General features: G+C 42.6%; 3 gene segments (V, D, J or C); all 3 read right to left on the minus strand.

The window, feature by feature from the left end:
• Nucleotides 1-1,880: 1,880 nt before the first annotated feature.
• On the minus strand, nucleotides 1,881-2,460 carry LOC128106564 (T cell receptor alpha variable 22-like). The segment is given in 2 exon segments: nucleotides 1,881-2,233; nucleotides 2,409-2,460. Coding segments are annotated over 2 exon segments (405 nt in total).
• Nucleotides 2,461-14,638: 12,178 nt separating this feature from the next.
• Nucleotides 14,639-15,190, minus strand: LOC128106566 (T-cell receptor alpha chain V region CTL-F3-like). The segment is given in 2 exon segments: nucleotides 14,639-15,003; nucleotides 15,139-15,190. Coding segments are annotated over 2 exon segments (417 nt in total).
• Nucleotides 15,191-15,253: 63 nt separating this feature from the next.
• LOC128106572 (T cell receptor alpha variable 13-1-like) lies at nucleotides 15,254-16,971 on the minus strand. The segment is given in 3 exon segments: nucleotides 15,254-15,400; nucleotides 16,368-16,756; nucleotides 16,920-16,971. Coding segments are annotated over 3 exon segments (588 nt in total).

The raw sequence follows: 16,971 nt of genomic DNA on the forward strand, positions 1-16,971 counted from the left end.
AAAATGGTAGAAGCCCTTCATAAGAAATGAGGAAATGCTAATGCATATTACTCACAATCAAGCTTAGAAAATAAGCAGATGGCTGTAGTTGACATGAGTCATATCTTCTTGACCCCTTATATAGAACACTTGTACATATGGTGATTATTAAGCCATAAACATTTTTTCACTAAATATTTTATTATTACCTTTATTTTTTGAGATTATAATATAATCACATCAATTCCTCTTTCCAAAACCTCCGATTTATTCCCCTATGCTGTCTTTCAAATTTATGCCTATTCTTTCATTAATGGTTGTTACAAATGTACGTATATACATCTTTATTCCTACATACATAAATACAAACTCTTTGGTCTATATAATGCTATTTGTAAGTACATTTTCAGGGGTGAAAAATCAGTACTGGATAACCAGTTGGTGTGTTTTTCTCTGGGAAATACTGTGTCTCCCACTGCTACATTCCTTAGGTGCCAGTACTTCATTGTCTAGGATTGAGGCTTTGTGCACTTTCCTCCACCCACTTTAGCATGTCTATTGTGTTGCCCCTGTTCAGCTCATGCTTAGGCAGTCATGTTGGTGAGTCTTCATGGGTGTAGCTTCTGACATTCTTAGGAGACACAATTTCACAGGAAACTCCCTCATATTCGGGCTCTTGGCGTATTCCCTTTCCTTTTTTCAGTGTTTCCAGAGCCTTAGGTGCAGGAGTTAGATTATAGACATTCCCATTGGGAATAGACTCTACCACCCTGCATCTTGATTGGTTGTGGCTTTCTGCAATGGCCTCCATCTGTTAGTAAAGTCATGGATCTTTAGGAGAACCTACAACCAACACTTTACTAAACCAGCACAATCCCTAACTACACTCTAGTTATTTGTCCTTATCACACACACATTCCTTTGCACAGGGTCTGCTCATCTGGCTCATTTCAGAATGAGTCGTTGATTCTCTTTTTTTGAGTTGTAAGAGTTTTCACATCATCTCCTTAAAGTCAGTTGAACAAGACACATGTTTGAGCACTTTCTCATAGCCGTTGTTCTCTTTACTTTCTTAAAGGTGTTCAGATCTCTGCCTGGAAAAGTTCAAAGCAAGATGAGTAAAGATAAATATATGAAAAGGTAACTCAGGATGATGAATTAGAAGGTTCAATAGCTTCGAATTTTCCTGAAGTCTTTTATAAATTCAATAAAATAGTACTAAAACTCCAAGCACCATTTTTTTTTAAATTGATGAATTGAATGGACACCAGCCCACAATAGGTGGCATCATTCTGTGGGAAAGTGTCCTGGGTCACATAAGAAAGCTTCTTAAGTGTGAATCTGTGAGTGGCCTAGCTACAGAGTTCCTCCATGTTTTCTGTTGTAATCTCCTGTTTGAGTTCCTGCCTTGATGACCACCAATTATGGACTATGACCTGGAAGTGAAAACTAAATAAATCCTTCCACCTTCTAAGTAGCTTTTTCTCAGAGAGTTTCATCACAGCAACAGAAGGGAAACAGAGCATCCAGCTGTCTGCACATTCTGTCTTCTATGACTTGATGTTCTTGATGTTGCAGCAGTTTTTCTCCTCACTGACCCTGACCCTGTCCACAGCAGGATCACCTGGAAGCCTTTGTCTTTCATTCCCTTTCTCCTCATCCTTTTTGAGTTCAGCACACTGTGGCTTAAATGATCACATTGATTGAATGCTCCCATCAGCTTCTCTGTTAGTTCTAAGATGGACATTTGTGCTTTGTGAGGCAGTATATAATGAGAAATGAAGACATATGCCGATGTCCTGAACCTACAAGGCCAAAAGCTTACCTGAGGTTGCAAGTCTACCAATACAGGAAACACATATTAAACTAGGCATGAAATTCTGTAGTGGCTTCCTGATGTCTTATGACTGGGAAGGGCCACGCCCACTCAGCTGAGGGTTTGTGTGCTGGCTCCAGGTGTGTGGGGAGCACTGTGCACTCATAGCACAGAAATAAGTGCCTGAGTCTGTGGTCTGGGAGGAGGAAATGTACAGAGAGCTGCGATATTCTTTAGCTACTGTCGTGGACGTCAGTCTTCCACTCTGTTTTGTTCCAGAAGGATTGGAAAACAGGCTGACGAGGCGTCCCCCAGGACTGTGGCGAAACCACTGCATTTGGGTCCCCATGGTGGAAAAGTTGCACTGCATTTCTGCACGCTCTCCCTCCTGCAGAACCAAGGACACAGGACTCTGCTTCACTTGTTGACCTTTCACCCCTGGTTAGAAACAGAGAAAGAGACACAGATGGGGTCACTGAGCATCCACAGAACCCTGAACACACCCATGTCCTCTGAGAAGGTGGGAGCTCTGCAGGACTCCTGAGCTGCTTCCCCACCCCTCCATGTGCTGACAGCATCCTCTCTGTCCCTGAATGTGGACAGCCAGACTCACAGCAAACCTGGGTGCACAGCAGCCCCAGCAGAGAGCACAGCAGCCTCTTCATGGTGCTTGTCTGGCTGCTGGAGACAGAAGCAAGGAACCAAGCCCTGGGCTGTGGTGTCAGGATGGCTGTTGAATGTCCCTCCTCCTGCCACCAGTCAGCCCCACCCAGGAACCCTGCCAGGCCAGACACTGCAGAGTTCCCTCCCAGCCTTCTGAGCCTGAAGCTCCTCCCAGACCAGACCTGCCTGAGAGTCTGGGTGGAACACAGTGGGGGGCAGGGCATTTTGAGATGACCCTGGGGTTGTATGGAGTTAGGGATCCAGGAAGCAGGAGAGGACCAGGCCCAACCAGGAGAAAAAGCCTCAGCCACACACAGAGCCAGGCACACTCAGAGAAGCAACAGCTAAAGGTTTAACTCAGGAATCAGATGCACATTCTGACTAAAGACCCTTTACTGGGGCCTGAGAGATGGCTAAGCAGACAAGGGTCCTTGTCCTTCCAAGAGGCCTTAGTTCCCTCCCCAGCATCTACTTCAGGTGGTTCACAGCTGTCTGTAACTGCAGCTACTGGGGACCTGATGCTGTCTTCTGTTCTCCTGAGAACCTGTACACATGTACCACACATTTATACAGACCCACTCTCATATACATTGAAAAATAACAAGAATCTTCATCCAAGAAATAATTTAAGTAAAATCGCTGCAGTAAAAAAAACAAACAGCAACATAATGGTAGAGTAAGTATAGATGTAATGGTTTAATATTTTTAGAATCATTTTAAAAAGTGGGATACTCCTGCACCAGTAAAGGCTTGTTCTAAATGTTTATTTGAAATATGACTGTTGGGAATCTCTGCTCAGGCTCCACTTCTCCCAGTCCAGATCCTGCCCCTCTGAAAGCCCACCAAGGGTCGGCTCCTCCCCTGGAGACTCTCAAGACCATATCTACATGATATTTAGGACAAGGTCTCTAGACCTGCAATGTGATTTCTCTCCTGCTCCTTTCTGAGAGTCACCTGGAGTTGCTTTGCTCACAGTAAACCTGGTCTTATTAATTTGGCCTGATATGATTTTTTGCATCACCAGAGAACCCAATATGTACCAATATCAGGGTACAGAAAACATTCAATGGCAGCATAAGAAGGAAGTGGAATGGGGAAAGTACAGGATTCCTGTGTTCCAGAGCGACAGGGGCAGCAGCGGTGATGTGCTATTGTACATTGTGACTGCTTGGAACAATGCACTAGAGTTCATAACAGTAGAGGAATGCATTTCAAAGTTTTCATTATAGAGATGATTGCTGGAGAAATGAGACTAGAAATGAAACATGAACAGCAGGAAGATTGGGAGAGGTAGGCAGGGGTTGCTCTGAGCTTAAGGAGGTTTAGATGCCTTTGTCATCGGGACACTGAAGAGAGAATGAGGAAGAGACACTGTCTTTCCCTTGACCTGTCTCCGGCATCTGAGTAAAGTATTTCTGTCAGAACACCTACCAGAGCAGTGGAGGAGGTTTAAAAAATGACTATTCAGTAACTTCACATGTACATGTACATAATGCATTCAGATCATATCCATCACCACCACCCTGCTTCCTCTACATTTCCTCCTAGAATCCATTAAATCCCTCTCTCCGACAAAAGCCAGGAAGCTAAAACTGGGCCATGAGGGCCAGAAGAAGGAGCTTAAGAGAAAGCAGTAGGGTAGCAGAACACAGGTAATGTAATGTCAAAGGGGCATGAGGGGCTCTAAGCAGAGAGGGGCTTGGCAGGGTAAGAGAGAAGGAAGGTTTCTGTGAGTTTATTCTAATCTGTGAAAACACCATTTACTTTTTAGAAAGGAGCGTCCTCTAGAGGCCCATTTGAGAAATAACAAGTTCACAGCTGCAGTAGACTTCCTCCTGTCTTTGCTGACTTCTGAGTGTGAATCCTAAGCTTTCTAATCATGCACAAAGGAAGCTCAATGCTTTCTAAGTAGAAACTTGAGATTTTTAGAAAAGAAGAATATAAAGTTATGAACTGAGAAGGGAGAATAAGATATTTTAGAGTGAGAATATTACAGCATATTTACACATTTCGAAACAAATACCAGGAACATAGTAATCAGAACACTGCATCATTACCAGATTTCTACACAATGCCATTAAAATGCCCAAGAAAAGGATGTGAGAAGCAACAGCTAAAGGTGTGGTTTGGGGGTTTTATTTATTATTAATTTTTTCTTATTTTACATAACAACCACAGTTTCCCCTCCCTCCTCTCCCCCACCCATGTCCTTTCTACTGCCCCCACCCCCATCCACTCCTCAGAAAGGGTAAGGCTTCCCATGGGAGTCAACAAAGCAGGGCATATCAAGTTGAGGCAGGACCAAGCTCCTCCCCCTGCATCAAGGCTGAGCTAGGCATCCCACCACAGGGAATAGGTTCCAAAAAGCCAGATCCTGGTCCCACTGCTAGGGGCCCATCAAACAGACCAAACTACAGAACTGTCACCCACATGTAGAGGGCCTAGATGGGCCCCATGCAGGCTCCCTAGCTGTCGGTCTAGAGTCCATGAGCTCCCAGTTGTGTCTGTGGGTTTTCTTGTCATGACCTTTAACCCCCTTGCCTATATAACCCCTCCTCTGTCTCTTCAACTGGATTCCCTGAGCTCAGGCAGGTACAGCTAACAGTTTAATTTAGGAAACAGGTGTTCTGACTAAAGACCCTTTACTGGGGCCTGAGAGATGGATCAGCAGATAAGGGTCCTTGTCCTTCCAGGAGGCCTTAGTTCCCTCCCCAGCATCCACATGGGTGGCTCACAGCTGCCTGTAACTCCTGCTCCAGGAGACCTGATGCTTTCTTCTGTCATCCTGAGAACCTATACACAAATACCACACATTTACCCAGACCCACTCTCATACTCATTAAAAAATAACAAGAACTTTCACACATGAAATAATTTAAAATCACCACAGTAGAAAAAGAAAAGAAACAGGAACATAATGATAGAGTGAGTAAAAGTGAAATGATTTCAAAGTTTTGAAATGCATTTTAAGTATTGGGATACTCCTGCTCCAATAAAGGTTTGTTCTAAATGTTGATTAAAAATATGACCACATAAGAAGGAAGTGGATTGGGGAAAGCTAATGTAGGAGTTCTGCATTCCAGAGTGACAGGGACAGCAGCGCTGGTGTGCTATTGTGTGTGGTGAAGGCAGGAAACAACACACCATGAATTCGTAAAAATAGAAAAAATGCAGTTTAAAGATGTCACCAAAAAGTTGACTGCTTGAGAAATGAGACTATTAATAAAAGCAAACATGGAATCTTCTCAAAAATAACTCGCAGCCAACCTTACCCCATCTCAGCCCACCACTGCCTCAAACAGTATTAGAATAACTAATGCCCCCCAATGTTGTAAGATATTTTGGGTGAAAATTTGACTGAGGTAAAAATGCTGTCCCAGAAAACTGTGCTGTTTCACTCTGAACAGGGACCCTCCTTTGAGCTGAGTTCCCCACACAGCATGATGCTGCAGGAGGATACAGAGCCCAGTTGGTGCCTAAGCCTGAAGGCTGCATCTGTGCATCTGCAGCAGCTGTTTTGAGGCTGAGGGGCAGCTCCTCATCTCTTGTCCCTCAGGGTAATAATTCTACTGAAGGAGAAATCAGATCTTTTCTTTGCAAAAGGAGAAACAAGTGGATGACAACTAAGATCTGTCCCATAGGAGTGAAGCACTTCCCAAGATTCCATTTTCTCTGTTTTGTTGCCTTCCTGGAACATGCCAACTCCCTGAACATGTCTGAAGCTGGGATCTGGTCCCTAACTCTGCAAATCTCCAATCATTTGTGTCCAGCTCTGCACTGGTGACTCAGGGCACATGAGCATCCAGCTCCCTCAGTCCCATTGTCAGAGGATCTATAGGTGATATGTCTTTTCACCCTTCCCACAGTCAGTCCGAAAGCCTTCCTTGCCTGAGAACTGCTGGCTTCCTGGTGTGAGCTTCAGGAGGCACTGAAGACCCAGATGAGTGTGTCGCACATGTGGGAAAGGACCCTGAGGGACAATTTTCACTTTGATGAACTCAAAGTCAAATTCAACATACATCAATCTAATGAGAGACTTAGTTCCCTGTGTAGTCCCTTTGCCTTTCTTATAAAATTACAGCATAATTCAGAAGTGTCACCTGCCATAGTCTAGGTCCTGCCCACAGGGGGAGACTATGCCATGCAGGAACACCAGGGGGCAGGAGTTATGAGCATAGCCTTCCACTGCCACTACAACAATTCTCATCTCTCTCTTTCTCTCTGTGTCCCTCTCCCCCTCCCCCTCCTTCTATGTGGTGTGTATATATGTTAATGTGTGTATGTGAGAGAAAGAGTGTGTGTGTGTGTGTCTCTGAACCTCTAGCCCCTCCCCCTCTTTTTATGTGGTGTGTATATACGTTAATGTGTGTATGTGAGAGAAAGAGTGTGTGTGGTGTCAATCAATATGAAATCATTGAGAACCAATAGGTACCATTCAATGAGGCATTTTTGTGCAAAATGAAAAGCACAAAGGACACAATCCTCTTTAGACAGACCAGAGTGCACTGTGTGGTAGCAGCAATCAGTGAGAGCAGAAATTAATATTGGAAGCAGAATTATAAACAGTAATTTAAGGAGGGGATATACAGATTCCAGCACCAGAAACTCTTTGAAAATAAACCAACATGACTTTGAGTTAAGGAGCCAAGAAGCAAATAAACATAATGTAAAACACCATTAGCCAAAGGCTGTGAAATCTTGACGGCAACACCTCTGTGTACAATGAATGAATGTGGGTCACATGAATAAGTTCAACTCAGTCATTCATCCTTACCAGATCTAAAATAAGCTTTTGGCCATTTTATCTTCACCTGCAAATGAAAAGTGTAATTGAGGGGGATCCAGGAAACTACTCTTAAAAATGTTTTACTTTTGAACACAATTTAAAACTGAAGACCATGTGATCATACCACTGGGGTCTCCTTAGACCTTGAGTCTGTTTGGGTAAGGGACTGTGGAGCATGTGCTTCATTATTCCCTCATTAAATATCCTTCCAAACTGAATAATTTATCACCTACATGTTCTACAAAGAATATATTAATAATTTATCACATTAATATTCATATTATGATTTATACCTGAATAAATTTAGGTTTGGATAAATTAGATGAATTTATTAAACATCAATCTCAGTATCAGATATGGGAGTTATTGTTCAGGGAGGCTGCAGAGATATACAAAACAACACTGGACATTGTCATGGTTCCTGGTTGCCCACTATAACTAGATGGTGAGATTATATGTTTAAAGCCTCCACATCCTACTGTTCCATGACATGGAGAAATCAACCTGGAGCTGACTGGGGAAAAGTTCTCCCTGCTGGTTAGCTTTCATAGCCCTGGAAGGTCCTATGCAGGCTGCTGGGGAAGAAAGGACAGCAGTAGTATTAACCAGAGCTGGACCTGCATGCTACAGTACTGAACTTCCATGTAATATGTGCTCAATGGTGTAATAGTGGCCTGACTGCTACAGAATAGCAATGCTTTCTGACAGGATTTGAAGCCTACTCAACAGGAGGGAATTCTTGCGTAGTACTGTAACATGGCCAAAAATCCCATGGTTCAGGAGGTCACAGGCCCTAGGGCAACTACTATTGGTATTTTGCTAAATAATCATGTCAAACTGCCTTCTAAGTCTATGTTTATATTCACAAATTATAGCTGGGATCAACTTTGGTTGGAGTATGTGTTTCAAGAGGTTTCCGTAATGAATTTGTCCATACTGATTTGTTCAAAATGCCTTTAGTGTTAGTTATCCCTTCACCACATTGCTTCTTCCACCTATTTCCAGAAAATTTCATAATTTTATTTAACATTGAGTAATATCACACAGTGTAAATGTACCACATTTTCACAATTCACTCATCAGTTGATGGACATCTAAAGTGTTTCCAATTCCTAGTGATTATGAATAGAGTAGCAATGAACATAGAAAAGCAAGTATCTCTGTAGAAAGATGTAGACTCTTTAGGTTAAATATTCAAATAGTGGTATAAGTAGATGTTGTTGTAGATGTATGTTCATCATCTGGAGGACCCTCCATACTGATTTCTATGTTTATATCCTATCGGTTTGCATTCACATTCATACTGAATAAGTCTTCTCACTCGTGTTATCCCCTCAGCTGATGTTCTGGTCCTCTGGTTCTTACAATCCATCCTGCTCCTTTTCTGTGATGTTCCATAGCCTTAGACGTAGGAATTGCATTTTAGATATATTAACTGGAACTGGAGACTTCACAGCCAGTTATTCTTTGCATTTGATCAGTTGTCGATGACTGAAGTAACCTCTATCTGCTTCAAAATGGAACTTCTTTAATAAGAGATGTGAACTGTTCTAATATGTGTGTTTATTTATAAGTATTTATAATACTGTTAGAAGCTAAATTGATTTAGGAAAGTGGCCTGTAGCTGGACATTTTCTCTGGTCCCACCAAGCCCCCACATTCCCATGGCCCACTTATAAAATAATCATTCAGAAGCTTATATTAATTATAACTGCTTGGCCATTAGCTCAGAATGATTACTAACTAGCTCTTACACTTAAATTAACCCACAATTCTTAACTATGTTTAGCCACGTGGCTTGGTACCTTTTCTCAGTTCTGCCTTGACATCTTGCTTCCTCTCTGTCTGGGTGGTGACTCCTGACTCAGCCCTTCCTTTTCCCAGCATTCTTCTCTTTCGCTTGCCCACTGATACTTTCTGCCTGGCTACTGGAAAATCAGTATTATACTTATCAACCAATCAGAGCAACACATATTTGCAGCATAGACTAAGCCATTCTTCTTCCCAGGAATTTTCACTTCTGCTTGCCCACCTATACTTTCTGCCTGGCTACTGGAAAATCAGCATTCTATTTATCAACCAATCAGAGCAACACATATTCGCAGCATACAGATTGACATCCCACAGCACTTCCCCTTTTCTGTCTAATCAAAAAGGAAGGTTTTAACTTTAACATATTAAAATTACATATAATATAATAGTTATCAAGTAAGAATTACAGTTACAATATCTAGTCTATTTGTATTTGGCAAAAACAAAGAAAATATTCTATCATCTATCCTATATCTGTGAGTCTAAAGTTTTTATCTAATTTGTCTTTTATCATAACCAAGGAAAATTACAACCATAGCTATCTAGTCTTCAACTACATCAAAAACCTCAGAAGTGTATAATATTATCTAAGTAAACAGGAAAGATCATTGTAAGAAACTTCCAAAAATCTAGAATGACAGAGATAGCTGCATTCCTGGACAGTCATCCAAAGTTCCTCTGTAACGTTGGGGCATCCATCTTCAGCCTATAGGTCTAGAGTTTTTTAATCGCTTCTCCCTGTGTCTTGTAGAATATTGGGCAGTCTCCTCTGTGCAGCAGGAACCTGAAGGACCATCTCCTCTTGCAAAGTTCAGTGGTCACATTTCCATGGGTCCTGCATGTCCATTTTTACAACATACTGTCAAGCAGTCAATGCAAGGGCACTTTGTTGCCCAGTGGCTAACTTTTGCCACAAAGAAAGCAAACTCCATAATGAGTTGCTTCATTGCCCATTACATTCTTTGAAGTAGATAGGTGCTGCCAGGAGAAGACATATCTCAATGTCTAGAAAGTCAAAGTTCTTAAAACATTTTATATGTATTCTGTAGGTCTTTGAAGTGTTTGAAGATTACCTACCTAATTGAAATATATCTATGTATATCTAGAAAACTTAATGTTTTCTATAAGCAATATATATATATATATATGCTTAACTTAGCAGCCTTTACAATCAAATGTCTTTCTGCAGTTAAAAATCCAAAGACAGTATAATCCAGACTCTGTGTGATTTCCATTTTTACATGGCTTATTTTTTATACTACTTTTACTGTCTCTTGTTAAAACTATTTCTTTATACAACAGTTTAGCCTCCTTTTCCTTTCTCTTCCAAGCCTATGAACATTTTACACACACTGTAAACTATTTAGAGGTTTATTCCATCTGAATCTGCCTTATCGTGAATCTGTTTAAAATCTCTGACCCTGAGAGATTTTAAACTGCGTGTTTAAGACTGAAGTGGAAGCCTTTGCTGCTGACTCCACGCATTTCAGCTTTTCAACATGGTGGAATTAATTCACCTCCAACTCTGGGAGCCATGCTCTCTGCTGACTCTGGGAAGCAGTGGGTCCATACCTCCAACCAGCCACGTGTAGCCCAGAAACCTCTTTTTTTTTTTCTGTACTAGCAAAAGCGAAATCCACCATGCAGTGTGCAGTGCAGCTTGGAGATGCCTCTGTGTGCTTCGGTGGGAATCCACCATGCTGCTCAGCTTATGGTGGCTGGCAGCCAGCTCCATCTCACAGGCAGCTGGTGGGAGATGAGTCTTTACACTGCAGCTAGCATGAGACTGTGAGACTAGGAAGCCTAGTGTGGCTCCTTTTCTGTATGTTCAGAATCTTCAAGCTTTCTTAGATCTATATGGATCAATGCCCAATGATGAGCACCAAATGTAATTGGACGTTTTCTCTGGTCCCGCCAAGCCCCTGCAGCCCTGTGGCCTGCTTATAAAATAGTCATCCAGAAGCTTATATTAATTATAACTGCTTGACCATTAGCTCAGGATAATTACTGACTAGTTCTTACACTTAAATTAACTACTAATCCTTATCTATGTTTAGCCACATGGCTTGGTATCTTTTCTCAGTTCCGCCTTCACATCTTGCTTCCTCTGTGTCTGGGTGGCGACTCCTGACTCAGCCCTTCCTCTTCCCAGCATTCTTCTCTTCTGCATGCCTGCCTATACTTCCTGCCTGGCTACTGGCCAATCAGCGTTTTTTTTTTTTTTTTTGGTTTTTCGAGACAGGGTTTCTCTGTGTAGCTTTGCGCCTTTCCTGGTACTCGCTTTGGAGACCAGGCTGGCCTCGAACTCACAGAGATCCACCTGGCTCTGCCTCCCGAGTGCTGGGATTAAAGGCGTGCGCCACCACCGCCCGGCTAGCGTTTTATTTATCAACCAATCAGAGCAACACATATTTACAGCATACAGAACAATATCCCACAGCAGTAGCCATGGTAGGTTCTCCTCTAGGGTCTGTGACTTCTTTTGTCATGGGTAGGTAATTGAGTTTGTATTTGATATTAGTATTGAGCCTAATATCATTTCTAGTGAGCAGGCCTTAAGTCCAATAAGACACTTATGTTAGTTTTTTACCAAGATAGAAGTGCTACATTGCATCCTTGTGGACATCTTGCCATTGAGGACATTGTTTTGGTTTATAACCTTTATACAGCTTGGTAGGATTATTTATAGCTTTTCTCCCTTGGAATCTTGCACATACTATGTGAACTCATTCTTTGGAAAGAGTCTTCAGGTCATTTCTAGGTAAATTCCTTCAAGTCCTATATCTGAAGTATGTGGTATTCTTAGCAAAAGGGTCTTACCTACAAGTTTTATGAGGCAATCAAACCGATGCACATAGCCTATTTCATTGGAGGAGACCCTTGAAGGCCCTGACAATCAATTTGAAAGCAGGTGTCCCATGCCTGACACTAGGGTCTCTTTTTATTAGATTTAGCATTCATTATAGGTTTGACAAGCACTCATCTCAGAGATCCTATTCTATGCTGTGCCTTTGAAGTAGATTTTCGGAGTTCAGAAATGCAAGTTAACATTCCATTTTGCTCCCTAACCAGTAACATAGAACGTACTTTTATTAACAGATAGGCCAGTTACTCTGATGTAATAATTACGTGTTCTATGCCTTTAATTTTTTATTCTTCTCTCATATACTACATTCTAATGGCAGTTTCCCCTCCCTCTCCTTCTCCCAGACTCTCTTGCTCCACCTCCCATCTCCCCCCAGATCCAAAATCCTTCTCTCCCCTCAGAAAAGAGTAGGCCTCCCAGGGACATCAACCAAACTCTGTTGTCAGATATTTGATCACAGTGTATGAAGATATGTTGCTGTTTTACCTCATCTGCCTCAAGTGCCTTCTGATAGGTTTAATAAATACTTGAACAGCCAATAGCTAGGCATGAAAGGATAGGCAGGAATTCTGGGCAGTAAAGAACTCTGGGAAGAAACTGAGGCAGGGGATTCAGAAGTGAGATATGACAGAAGTCAGATATACAGAATGGAAGAGAGGTATTGTGCCATGTGGCAAAATGTAGATTAATATAAATTGGTTAAGTTATAAGAGTTAATTGGGAACAAGCCTTAGGTAAGGCCAAGATTTCATACTTAATAAGAAGTCTCCTTGTCATTATTTGGGAACTGACAGTCCAAAGAAAGACCTGTTGTGAAATATGGCATAATAAACTACAATAATTCCAGGCACATGCCATCACACATCAAGGTTGGACAAGGCAACCCAGTAAGAGGTAAAGGGTCCCACAAGAAGGCAAAAGAGCCAGAGCCAACCTCCGCTCCCACTGTTAGGAATCCCACAAGAAGACCAAGGCACTCAGCCATAACGTATGCAGAAGACCTAGGTCAGATCCCTGCAGTCTCCTTAATCTCAGCAAGCCAACATGAGTCCCCGTCAGTTGATTCTGTAGGCCATGTGCTCCTAGTGTCCCTGAACACTCTGGCTCCTCCCACACTTCTTCTCCCTCTCTGGAGGACTCCCTTATCTCTGCCCAGTGCTGGCTGTGGAATTCTGCATCTGCTCCCATCGGCAGTCCCTCTGGTCTCTTTGATGATGGTTCTGCTAGGCTCCATCCAGTTCCAGATGTGTATCTTTTTTGCTGTTCTTTGTCTACAAAAATATGAATCATTCTTAAGAGACTCTGTGGTCTTTGATTTCAGATTGTTCTTCCTTTACAGAGAGATAAATATGAGTACTAGAGCATTTTATTTTAAATCAGTGCTTTGTTTCCAGAGCTGAGATGGATCAAAACCATGGCCACCTTTCCCACATTTCAGAAGAATTATCAGAGAACCTAACTTTAATTCCACATGAGTGACTACACCATGTCCTCAGGATTTAAGCAAAGTGAAATGGCAGATGAGAGTGGACACTAAGGGAGAAGGATTTCTACACAGTGTGTAGGAAGAGAAGGAGCTGTCTCTCAGGGCAGCACCAGCAGAGGTCCAAGAGCTGTATTTCTTAAACAGCCTCATTAAATGAAGGCTGTTGAAGAGTGTGGTGAATGGGAATGGACCCCATAGGCTCATATATGCTGAATGTTTATTTCCCAGTTGATAGACTGTTTAAAAATGATAAGGAAGTGTGACCCTGTCAGAGGAGGTGTGTCACTGGTGGTGGGCTCTGAAATCCTAAAGCCCAAGTAAGACCCAGTTTCTCCCTCATTCTGAATTTTGCTTGTGTTTAGATAAAAGCTCTCATCTACTGCTCCAGGGACATGCATGAATGTCTGCTACTACGATCCCCACCATGATGGTCAAGGACTCAGTCTCTGAAACTGTAATCAAGCCCCCAATTAAATGCTTTTTCCTACAAGTTGTCTTGGTCATGGTGTGTCTTCATAGCAATAAACAAGTGACTGAGACCAGAAGTTAGGTTAAACCTAGGTAACATGAACCATGGAGAGTACGTATCTAAACTACTTGTGGAGTGAGACTGAAGCACATTTTTATTTAAATTTATTTCATTTTTGCATGCCATCCCCAGTTCCCCCTCCCTCCTTTTCTCCCCCCACCTCCCACTCATCCAACCCCCATCCTCAGAAGGGGTAAAGCCTTCCTTGGATAGTCAACAAAGTCTGGCATACTAAGTTGAGGCAGGTGTTGGCCCCTCCACCCTGCATCAAGGCCGAGCAAGGTATCCTACCATAGGGAATGGGCTGCAAAAATCCAGTTCCCATAGTAAAATACTTAGCAATCTGTATTTTGAAGCAGATTTTTAAAGACTAGAGTCTATGTTCCTTATTTGGGTCATAAATTTGTAGAGTAATAACAAGATTGTTGGAGAATATAAATCACTGAATTTTCTAAGACAACTTGGTAGAGATAAATCCCATGTCAGGGAATTCCTTGAGATGTTTTCTGTGAGAGGTCCTCTACTTGGGGAGAAAACAGTAGTTCAGGAGATCAAAGCCCAGTTGTCTGTAGCAATGACTTCCATCCTATCCTGTCAGAATATCCACAGATTCCTAGTTTTCTAGGAATTTGACCTGAGATGTGTTGCTGATTTTCAGGAGGCTGGGTAAACCCCACTTAGAGAAGACACACAGCCCTCCCTCACAGGCCACTCCCCTCAGGCTCCTGCACCCTGGGTTTGTGTGCAGCTTCCCCTGCAGTCTCCCTCACTGTGTCACTCAGAGCACAGTAGTACAGGGCAGAGTCTTCCAGCTGCACTGAGGACTTCTGCAGGTGGAAGGAGCTGCTGCTCTTATGGAGAGTGGCCTGGAACCCTCGGTACTCTGTCCTCTTGTTGTCTGTGGCGCTCTGCAGGAGTAGCTGAGGGCCTTTGTTGGGATATTGCACATACCAGAAAAGAAAAGGACTATAGGTAGTCTGATAGGTGCAGTTCATGATCACAGGCAACCCCTCTGTGACAGTGACCTGGCCTTCTGTTTGGGTCACTGAGTCTCCTTTGCTCCTCCCTGAAAATAAATAAGCAAATAAATAGATAGATAAACAAATAAATAAGGAGAAATTTTCTATGTGAGGAAGAACATAAAGACTTCTACAGTTATAAGAAAATGGCATCATCCATACTTAGGGTAAATGAAACTTACTGAGCATGAAGAGGAGCAGCAGAACTGAGCAGGTGTCAGGAAGCATGTTCATAGGAGAAAATGACACTTGGTTCTTGAGTGCACCAAATTCAGAGGGCAAGTCTCCTGCAGGACCTTATTGAAACTCCTCACTCATAAACAAGGACCTCCTTCTGCACAGTGACAGTCTGTCATGTGAAGCCACCACCTGGATGCAGACATTAACCACATCCGAAGAGGCAGCGCCCTCTGCTGATTTCCCTTCAAACTGCACCACAGATGTCTACAAAACACATTGAGAATAAACCTGAAACCTCACACTAAGGAGGCAGGACTCAAGTTCACAGTGGGTGCCTGAAATCACCAGTGTTACTACTGAACTATGTGTATACATTTTTATTTAGTGTGATAGATGTCCATAAAATAACACACACACACACACACACACACACACACACACACACACACACACACACCTCTGATAAAATTTATCTAGTTTTTCACATTTTATATTTTCTTAGGTAATGTTATGCAATTAATTTTAATTACATTCGCCTGCTCCCTTCAATGCTGACAGATTCATTCACACTTCCCTACCAATCCAGTTTTGTCCATCTCTTTTAAAAATAAAACACCTCAAGGTTTGAGTTTTGGAAGTGATCCCTATATACACTTCGATGTGTGCCCTCCAGTGAAGGGTGGACAATGGACCAGGGGATTCACCTTTAAAGAAACCTGAGTATCTCTCCCAGCAGCTTCCAGCTGCCCATAGCTCCTTAGCTAAGGGTGGGAATGTGCACCTTCCCTCCTCTATCAAATTATGTATTGTCTAATCCTTTGAAGATCTTAGGTGTGCTGTAAACAACTGGAAGTTCATGTGTGCAGCTGCCCTGCTGTGTCCAGAAAACATTGTCTCCTTGTAGTCACTTCCCACCTATGACTTTACAGTCTTTCCACCTCCTCTTCCTCAGTGACCTCTGACATTGGGAGGAGGATATGTGATGTACATGTCCCACTTGGGGCTAAGTGTGCCAAAGCCACTTCTCTGCAGCACAGGGATTCTGGTTCTCTGTGACAATCACCACATACTGTAGCAAGGAAAAGGGAAGAACAAAATTGTATTTAAATTTTTAAAATACATTTTAAAAACAAAGGAGAAAATTCCAAAATTGCTTCAGTGACCCTAACCTACTATATCGTGTGTTATTAATGTCCACACTGCAGTTGGCTCTTGTCAACTAACAACTGACACATGCTGCACTCGAGGCCTGTGACATAGGATGTGGACCGGGCTCCAGGCCCCGTGGCGGGTTTGAGGACAGGCTGCAGGTGCATGTGGAGCAGTGTGTACTTGCAGCACAGAAGTACAGGGCAGAGTCTCCAGGCCGGGTATCTGGGATGTGCAGGGAGAAGTGTTTGGCTTTCTTATCCTGTAAAAGGATCAGTCTTTGCTCCTGCTTTCTTTCCACAGTTGAACGAATGTCAATGATAAGCTGAGGATGCTCTCCAGGTCCTTGCTTATACCAAGGGAAGTAGGACGAGGTACTGTCTGTGTAAGTGCAGTTGATGACTGCGCTGGCTCCCTCCTGGACTCTAAGAATGGAAGGATGCTGCTCCACCTGCTCACCATGGATCACCCCTGTGCAGAAAGATGGAAAAAAAGGAGAAATGCTGTCAGGTCATAACCTTGCAGAATTATCTCTTTTCTATAATAACAGAGAAAACCTGAATAAAATAGAGTTCCTCCTGGATGTCTCAGAAATGCCCACTGAGTATTCTGTGGTCCTAAGATCTTAACTCACCATCGAGCTGCAGCCACAAGAACATGAATAAAGTAGGAACATATGTTTTCAT

This window comes from Peromyscus californicus, unplaced genomic scaffold (genome assembly GCF_007827085.1).
Source record: "Peromyscus californicus insignis strain IS unplaced genomic scaffold, ASM782708v3 Scaffold_12__1_contigs__length_115047231, whole genome shotgun sequence".
Lineage (NCBI taxonomy): Eukaryota > Metazoa > Chordata > Mammalia > Rodentia > Cricetidae > Peromyscus > Peromyscus californicus.